This window comes from Rattus norvegicus, chromosome 6 (genome assembly GCF_021556685.1).
Source record: "Rattus norvegicus strain SHRSP/BbbUtx chromosome 6, alternate assembly SHRSP_T2T, whole genome shotgun sequence".
Classification (NCBI taxonomy): Eukaryota; Metazoa; Chordata; class Mammalia; order Rodentia; family Muridae; genus Rattus; species Rattus norvegicus.
The window spans coordinates 128,452,010-128,461,410 of NC_141539.1; the positions used below are offsets into that span (position 1 = coordinate 128,452,010).

The window sequence follows — 9,401 nt, forward strand, 5'->3', positions numbered from 1 at the left end:
CCCGGGAAAATACATAGAGTAACATGTACACCCCAAAACAAACAAACAAACCCCAAACAAACAATGAATGAGCCTTCACTTACCTGGGGCAGAGAGTAGTCTGGGAGGTGGCGGAGGTGGGGGTGGCGGGGGCAGAGGAGGTGGGGGCCGGCACTGGCAGATGTGTTGGCAGCTGTCAGTCACCTTAGAGCAAGACTTCTGGGGCTCAGCGTGCGTCACCTGCAGATATAGGCACAGCCAGGAGATGTAGGAGGCCAAAGGCAGCTAGAAGCTGAGCCGAGCCTGCCCCCAGGTCCCTTCCAGGCCACAACCTGGGATAGTCAAAGGAATTGTTCCCACAGAATGGCAGCCGCTGCATCATCTAAATCCCCAGACACACGTCTATCTCCCTGAGACCGCACAGGCTGAGCCCTTACCTTTCCAGTCACAGTTCCTTTGGCCTTTCTGTGTCAGTCTGGGATTCGGTCCTCCCATCTTGGAGAGGAAACCTACCTGACTGACCCTCTGTCTGCATCCTGCATGACCAATGGACAGAGTAACTAACCTGATGCTCTCTGCATACAGCTGAGTGCTTTGTGGGAAAGCCCCGTGCATCCTTCTCCCCCTCCCCCTCCCCCACCCTCCTGTCACCCTGGGCCATTGTGAAGGCTATCCTGGTCCCCACCTCACCCTTTGCCACCCCTCAGCTCTGCTTTCTTGTCCCCAGCCGGGCGGATCTCCTTCTCAAAGGTTCCCTCGTATCATGGCTCATGTCTGCTACTTAACTCCAGCCTGTCTCTCCCATGCGACTGTAAGCTATGCCAGGCCTTTCTATGCCTTGGCTTCCCTCTCGTTATTAAAAACCGACACCTAAGGGAAGGGCCCAGCGTTCACAGACAGCTGGCCAGTGAATGAACACACATCAAAGAGTGGACTGGAATGCAAGCCTCGTCAGTCTGGGTCTGACACCCTCCCAGGATGGGTCTCTGGTTCCTTAGTCAGCTAAAGACAACAGTAGTCAGGTAATGCTCAATTCCAGCTTCCTCCCTCCAGCAGGGACCTGGAGGCCCCTCCAGCAGCTCTGACACTTTCCTGCCTTTGCCTTATCTGCGACCAGTGAACTGAGGTGAGCCTGGGGTGTTTCGCTTTAGTCTCCCAGTCAAACACAGTCCGAGAACCATGGGTTAGAGAGTTGCCAGCGTCCCTCTATATGCAGAGGATTGTAGAGCCAGGAGTCCAAAGCTGGCTTCAAGACAAGAAGGAAAGAGCTGGGGCAACGCGTTGCCTCGGCAAGAGGCACGGTTAATTATTGTGGCTTCATAGAAGCATTTAGAAACACAGAATCCCAGTGTCCCTGCAACTTCCTCCAGCCTGCCATTGCAGTTGGGGACCCGAGAGTCCCTCTGCTGTGTGTGTGAGAGAGAGAGGCTTCCAATGAGCTTGGTGGCACAACAGAGCATCGTGGATGTCAGGGTGGCAGTGAGAGGTTGGACCAATTTACAGTCCCTAAGGGGCCAACAGGCTCTTTTGGACCACCTCTTAGCATTTTTAAAGGGCCACAGACTATGTCTCTGACCCCAGAAACAGTCCTGTCTCCCAGGGTAAGGCTTCGTGGCTCAGAGTATGAACTTCATTCTTGTAGTGGCACGACTCAAGCCCATCCCCCAGAGAGCATCACCGTCTAAGACTCTGAGCCCAGCCAAAGCAATCCCTTCCCCAGTCTCCCAGACACACTGAATGCCACAGAGTTCAGGAGCAGCACATTGGCCTGATCGGGCCTGACACAAGGACCCACAAGAGCAAAGATCTACAGGAGTGTTTTAAATACGATCAAAGGGCAGACAAGAAGATTGGGACCAAGTTTCAGGATCAAAGGAGGAAGAAATGAAGGCGTTCATCGCATCTTAGACATCAATGGCTCCTGGTCTCTCTCATGGGAAGGCTCCACTGAGACCCAAGGGGACAACCACTCAAGAACCTGTCCTCACAGAAGGGCCAAGAAGGACTGTACTTCTTGCCTGAAGGCGGGCTCTAGCTGGGGCCCCACTGGAGTTCCTATAGGTTGGTTGTGCCTGAGCCTCTCATTGATAAGCCTCCTTCCACTGACCCCTTTATCCACCAGCAGGCTTCTCTTCACCCTTCAAAGCCCTTTCTTACACAATCCTCTGGGATAAGCTGTCTCTAGAGCCCAACTTGGGCCTCTCTGCTCATTGCTGCTTTTTCACCATGGAAATATTGTCCTTTGAGGCAAGTTCCCTGCTGTTTTATACTGTCTGTCCCCTCACTCGAACTGTGGTTGTGTTGGGGCAGACAAGTAGATGGTGAGTGTTGTATTTGTCCTCAGCAGGTGGCATGGTAAGCCCTGCTAGGGACATACCGTCATCCCTTCACGAGGTCAACAGATACAGGAAGCTTATTAGCCGTACAACAGGCAAGACAAGGGGTCAACAAGCTTAAATGGCGTGCCCAGCATCCAATCCAACACTGTCCAGACCCAGCGACCACCCGATGCTTCTCTTGGTTACTTTTTCATTTGTAGTGACAAAATGTATGACTGCAGAAGTTCAGGAAGGAGGGCTTTAGTTTGACTCACAGCTCCAGGGACAGCCCTTCGTGATGGGAAATCCCCTGCCAGCAGGAGGCAGATGTGGCTGGTCACATTGTGTCCACAGTCAGGAAGCAAGGACTTTATTGGGAAGGGGCTGGAGGCCATTCATGGGGTGATCTGGCCGAGAGTTCGCCTGTGTCCTGAGAATGTGAGTGAAGCTGGATTCGAGGCCAGCTTGTGTGGCTCTAACATCCTGTGTGGATGGTGCCTCCTGAACGTGTTCAGGATTCGCCTCTGTCTCGACATTCCCTCTGTTACTGCCCTGCGCCAGGCAGCCATGTCTATGCATGGGTAGCAACTGCCTCTTACCTGTTATTGCTAGGGAAACTGTCTTGTTAAACTTGAACAACAAGTAAACAGTAAACATCGCTACATCTTACAAATATCTCCAAGACCGTACAGAATAGACTCACGCTAAAAGTGAAACGGGGCTTGGCAAATGCACACTATGGCAGCCCTGCCCCTCTCCGTGTGCCTCTTTGCCATCCTGTCTTGTGCTCTGGAATCAGAATCCATCCTCTCTGGAGACCTAGGCTGAGATGTCTAAAGTGACAATCTGAGACGGTGTCACGTCTGACTTTGAACTCTCCACTGCGCTCAGGAGTCCCAGGGTCAAATCTGAACTTCAAGACAGTTAGGGGCTTGCCTCTCCTTCCCTCCCCAGGTCTTGCCAACCCTTATCCTTGCCCCTGGCTTCAGGCTGTTACTTCTGTCAAATATTTGGCTGTCTGGTGTATCTAGAACTCTGTCACATCTCTGTGGTAGCACCTCTGTGAGAGGTTTCTTGGATTCTTTCTCCTACCTCCAGGTCTAAGCCATTTGCTCCTCCTGAGAGCGTCTGCCTGGGATCACTTGTTCAATGACGTCACCGGCATAGCCTGTCAGTGCCACGACTACTGGGACCACTAAGCCACTTGCTCTTGACATACAGTCTGTCATCTGGAGGTGCCCAGTAAAGCCTGCTGCTGGAAAATGCAAGCTGAGGGAGCTGAGCGGAGGCTCAGCTTCTACTAAGCCTGGGATAGCTTCGTGCCAGCACACAGAGACACATAAGGCCAGATCCAAGTCTGTCTCCCTAGCACTTGCTTTAGATAAGTGTCCACAAGCATGATGGCTTCTGGCATCTTTTAAGGAGATAGGCCAGGACCACAGTAACTTGATGAGACACACTCCTGTCACACCTAATAAATCTGCCAGCTGTCATCCTCGTCCCTTACAAGAAAGGAAAATCAACTGATGTGAACTTAGAAGAACCCTAGATCACAGAAGCTCCATTCCAGACACATTCAAAAGGAGGGAGGGTTACGGAATGACCCCACCCACCGTTGGCAACTTAAATGACATGGGACTTAAGCAACTCTTATCTTGCCACAGCCAATGAGTTTTACCAATTTCAAGGGAAGAACTTGCCACACGAGGGACTCAGGTTTCTGGCCTCATCTAGTGGCCCATTAATCAAAGGACGGTTGCATCAGACCTATCCTTTACTCTCTGGAGGATTCTTAAACAGAGCAATCACTCATGGAAGCAATGATGGCCCTCAGATCTTTCTCTATGTTCGGGAAATTCCTAGCATCTGATGGATTTATTCTGTTCACTTAAACACATGGCCTTTTGAGCTTGCACACTTCCTTCTTTCCTCCTGTGTCCCTCCCCAAATCCAGCTCTCCTGCTTAAAAACCTAGACCCAATTCATTGCCAAGCCTCCTTCCTTTCCTCTGGCTTCCCTAACCCTAGCATCTGTAGATGAATTTTCCAGAGCTTCGAGCCAAGATCTGGCCCATTCTATTTAACTCAAGGATTCTTTTCTAATTGATTTTCATGAGAATTGATTTGTATTGAGTCTGAGAATCTGAAACATGCATGCACGAATGCTTTTGTAAACACTGCCTGGCGGTAGGACACGACAGTTTTGTTTTGTTTGGTGTTAGTCTTCTGACAGGTTGGGCAGGTGACAGTGGCTCTTCTCTTTAGAGCCCTCTGACATACATGGCCCCTCTGCTGTCCCTGCCATCCCTCCTCTCTCAGTCCTAGCTGAAAGGTTTTGAAAAGACAAAGAACCAGGCACCTGAATACACAGGTGAGCTCCACAATGGGGCTCAGCTAGAAGTTGAACAAAGGGACCGAGTCTCAATGGTCCGAGGGTTGAGAAGTGACAGCCCCAGATCCTGAGGACACAAAGCACATTTAAACAAGGCAGTCATAAGTCAGACGCAGGCCAGAGCAGAGTAACCAGAAGCCTTGGCCTGAGCTGGGGTCGAGTGTCTCTAGAGGGTGATGTGGTGGGGTGAGAGGGTCTCTGTCCACTGGATGTAACATCTCACATCCCAGCAACAGCAAGGACAGCTACTAACCATGTTTCCTGCGATCCAGGTGATGAAGCAAGCAAACAAGTACTGACGCCATAACAAGCAGGAAGGAGAAACCCATTGTTCAGTCACTCTGCTGGTAAAGGACCGAGCGGAGCACAGGGATTCTGGGCAGGACTAGAGGACATCCTATGCAATCATTTCTCCGCCTCGAGTAATTGGAGTTGGTAGCTGCTTGCTTGGTCTCTGCCCTGAAGACTGGGAGGCCAAAGGTGAGAGTTTGTCCTCTGGCCATTTTGACAGCCTGTATTCTGCATGAATGGTGGGACACCATCTACCTCCCCAGCCTCTGCTTATAAGAAGCACAGCCCTCACTCCAGGTTGAAGAAAGTTGGAAGGCTAATTTGAAGTTTAGAGGTCCAATCTGGTAGGAAACAAGGCACCACTATGGGATTGTTTTTTGTTTTTGTTATTGTTTTTGTTTGTTTGTTCTTTATAAGTTCGTTTCTTTCCCTAAAAGCTGCAGTTGAGTTCACTATGAGGTCTTAGTGCCTTCCTATATCAAGTTCAGTCTGGCAGGCCTTAGACCACAGCTGAGGCTCTTTGAGAAGTTTCTTATTTTTCCAGGGTCAGAGCACGTTAGACTTGACCAGTTTTTCTTTCTCCTCAAGTCTCCCCAGGACCACTCAGTGGGTGGCTGTAGCGGGAGCTCTGAAGTGACCTTTACCCCCTTCCCAGGAGGCCTCTGCCCGCTTCTCACCTGAACTAAACCCCAGAGTGGGTGCAGCGCACAATGCAGCAGAAGTGAGGGCCAGCAGCAGCCATGGCGCAGCACCAGGTCCCGGAGAAGCATCTCGGCCCGCGGCGCCCACTGGTGAGCTAACTGTCAAGGGAGTAAGGCTTGAGTCAGGTGGACACTGCATAGGCACGGTAGCATCAATTCAAGAACCACGCGATGAGCACTCACTTGCCCCGCACTTTGGGGCACCTGCGCAAATCAAGTCTTCATCTTCCTTCCAGCGCGCGCACATACTTGCTGACTCTCAGTGCTTTCCCAGAACTCACGCCCTACCTATCCTGGCGCACACCTCTGCCCCTTCAGAATACTGCATGCACACCTTGATCCTATGCACACCTCCAGAAACATCCAAACATACTTACTGAACCTCATACGACCCAATAAACGGTCATGCACAACTCTGACTTCAAACCCAGCGAGAATCACTCGCTCTGCGCGCGCACGCACTGTGACCCCCATGCACCGCCACCGACTCCCGCCCGCACACTCCTTGACTCTGCTTGCACAGTACCACCAAATCACTCGCTGCGTGTAGTCTCCCTGCCCCAGGGACTTCACTGCGCACACTGTCACATAGGCACCTCCGTGTGTGTCCCCATTTGCCGCCCAAACCCCAGTTACTGCTCCCAGGAAGGCGTAGGTTTTCCTGCACGCCCCCATCACCGCCCGCACCCCTCCGATGCCTCACGCCACCTTGCCTGGTGGCGACCCCCACCGATCGTCCACACGGAGAAGGGAGCTCAGGGTTCCCCCCACGGCAGCTCTGTTCTCAGCGGCTGGCTGGACAGCCCCCATTTAAAGCCAGCCGCCTCCCCAGTCCCCCGCCCTCTAGGCGGGGCCTCCAAGCTCACCCTGGCGGCTGCGCGCGCGCTCGGGGGCTTCACTTGCAGAGGACGAGCGCGGGCCGCTGAAGCAAAAGTTTGCGCGCTGCGTGGGCCTCCAGGGCAGCTGATCTGGGAGACCGGGGCGCGGCGCGCTCGCACGGGGCTCCAGGCTCCGCTTGGCCGCGCGCGGGCCGGGAAAGGCGGTCACCTCTGAACCCGTGGTCCCGGTCGGGCTGCCCAGGCAGAGGGCGGGGAAAGTGTCCTCGGATCCTCCGCTAGCCGGCTGCACGAGTCCTCCTTCAGCCCGGCCACGGGTCCCTGCGCCGCCCCGGTCCCCGCCCTTCCCGGTGGCGCCGAGCGGCTACCCGGGGCGCAGGGTACCCGGGGCCCGCTGGAGGCAGCGGGCGAGAGGCGCCGGCCGGGAGCACCCGCTCCGGCAGCAGGGCCGCGGGCGGAGGCGAAATAAATAATGCACGAAAAAGGAAAACAGACGTGAGCGGAGCCAGAGCCTCGCCCGCCTCCCTCCCGGGCTGCGCTCCCGCCCGCGCTCCCCGCTGCCGCGGCCGCCAGCGCCGCTGCAGTGATTCCTCGTCTCCATCTAGCGAGGCTATTGTGTATTGGGCGCTTAATAATTTATTTATTCACCCTAGAGGCCGAGGACTCCCAGTGACAGTGGCAACCTGCTTCTGCTTGCCCTTCCCTCAAGTTCATCCTGCAGGCTGCGGGAAGGTAGTAGTAAGGTCTGACAAGTGGGGACCCCTCTGCCCGCAATCATCGCGGACGCCCCTCAGGTTCTTCTTGTGCCGAACTGGGATGGTGCTGGCTAGCCCTCCCAGCAATGTGCCTGACCCTGACCTCCCTCCTTTTGGCTGTCATGCCCTCCAGACCTCTCTCTTTACTCAGTTGCGTCTTAGGGGGAGTTGCGACGTTTCAGGGACCCAGAGTTTTTCCGCAAACTCCTGTTGGATGCGAAATTATCAACAAGTCGGTTCTTCAGGAAGGAACTGGTTGGATCTCCTTCAAACAAGCTGCTTGCTGCTCCTACCTCACAGGAACCTTCCCAGGCGCCATGCAGGCGCCCTGCTCATCTGGTGATAGCGCTTTATTAAGTGCTCTGATTGATGTTCCGGGGAGGTGGGGGTGTGACAATTCCAGTCAAAGTCCCAAAGAGCTGGGCAGTCCTGTCTGGGGTTGGATGACAGAAAGGGAGGCTTATAGTGGAGGATAGATATCACAGCCCACTGGTTAAGAAAGTTACTTAGTTCCCCTTGGCTGTCTCCAAGGGCGCCCTTGAGTCACTCCAGGTAAACTCACACTTAAGTACAAAGTGCTTCGCAAAGCAGGTTTCAGACCAATTCTCCGGGAGCTTCCTTCATCAGAGCACAGCAGCAAGGCCTCTCCTCCTCCCGGCATGCCTAGGTGATGAACTGGTGAGCCCCATACATGTCCAGTTCTTCTAGAGATCGAACCACAGATGTGAATGAGGCCTTCCCCTACCAAGAACTGGGGAGGGAGGGAGGGTCAGGAAACTATGTTAGCAGGCTGCCAACATTGTGGTATCCCGCTGTCATTGAGACGGGTTTGGCCTACACTGATTAAGAGAACAGATTGGGTAAAAGCCCAAGTGCCCTGGGGCTGTGGGAACATGCCAGCAGGTCTGGTAGTCCCTTGGACAAAAATATAAGACATTTGTACCTTGGTTAATTCAGCCATTCATTTCGTACAGTATTCCCAAGCACCTAGTAGGTGCCAGCAGAGTACGGGGTGTGACCAATCATATACCCTCACAGTCAGGGAGAAGGGATAGAGACAGGTTTGATGAGGGTGGAGTTGCCTAGAACAGTGACCAGGACAGTCTGGAAAGGGACAAAGAGGCATAGAACTGAGGTCTGTGGATCAGCTGAGGGTAAATGGTGTGAGTGTTTCCCTGTCTTTGTAACCTAAACCAGTTGGAGTGTTTTGCCCAGTATAGGACTCCAGTCTTTAGTTAAGACAACAGCAGCTGCCTCAGGGAACTCTTTGCTACTTGGAAATAGCCACTATGTTGCATTTTAAATTCTCTCCTCGTCCTGTCTAAATTCAGCAATTGTTCCATTTGGAAAGTCCAGAGATATTTTCTAGCCGGAATCACACAGCTATTTCCCTAAGATTCACAAATACTATCTTCCAATTAAAGGGTTAAGACATTCCAGGCTGGGGATGTAGCTCAGTTGTGCTTGCCTACCATGCACAAAGCCCTGGGTCAGATTCCAAGGCCAGAAGCCCAGCATAAACTGGGCATGGTAGTGCATATCTCAAGTCCCAGGATTCAGGAGGTCTAGGTGGAGACGGGAAGGTGAGAAGTTCAAGGTCATCCTTAGCTATATAGCAAGTGGGAGGCAAGGGGGATGGGTCTGTATGTTGGTATTTGGTTTTCTGATGCTGGACTTAACCTATGAACCTCTGGAGAGTCATCTGGTCCACCACTTCCTGGCCCATGAGACTGGGGATCCTGACACTGGCAATATCACAAACTCCCTTAGAAGTCCATGAAGACTGTCCATGACATTGAAAACCTAGGCTGGTCCTTCAGCCTTCCTGAGTTCCATGGCTTGTGATGTCTAATGACAAGAATCACCAAGTGACTTTACTAAGAGATAGTTCTCCCACCCCTTGGGAAAGCACAGGCCAGCTGAAGACAGTAGATGAAGAATGAAGGGAGGCCTGGCTATGGAATCTAGTGGTTTCATTTGGCCTATTAGGTGTTTCCAGTAGGTGTGGCAGAGCAGTGGACAGCACCCTCCAGCTTGATAACATCTAATCTTGTGTTCGCCTCTGTCCTTCCCTTTCCGCCCCACCACACCACCTTATTGTTGCTCTAGGATTTTGTTCCTCACCAAAGA

General features: G+C 52.9%; 1 protein-coding gene across 4 annotated transcripts in view; it reads right to left on the reverse strand.

Moving 5' to 3' along the window:
* The window catches only part of Prima1 (proline rich membrane anchor 1), a 52,054-nt gene extending 45,064 nt beyond the window's left edge, over window positions 1–6,990 (reverse strand). For 2 of the 4 annotated variants that reach the window (XR_015622157.1, XM_087554764.1), the window contains exons 1-3: window positions 6,547–6,990; window positions 5,657–5,779; window positions 84–219 (exon numbers count right to left, since the gene is read on the reverse strand). Coding sequence is in view for 2 of the 4 variants with exons in the window: in XM_087554764.1 (XP_087410890.1) it covers window positions 84–219; window positions 5,657–5,749 (229 nt within the window). In the remaining 2 variants the exon portion in view is untranslated. 4 annotated transcript variants of the gene reach the window in all.
* Between the last annotated feature and the right edge of the window lie 2,411 nt (window positions 6,991–9,401).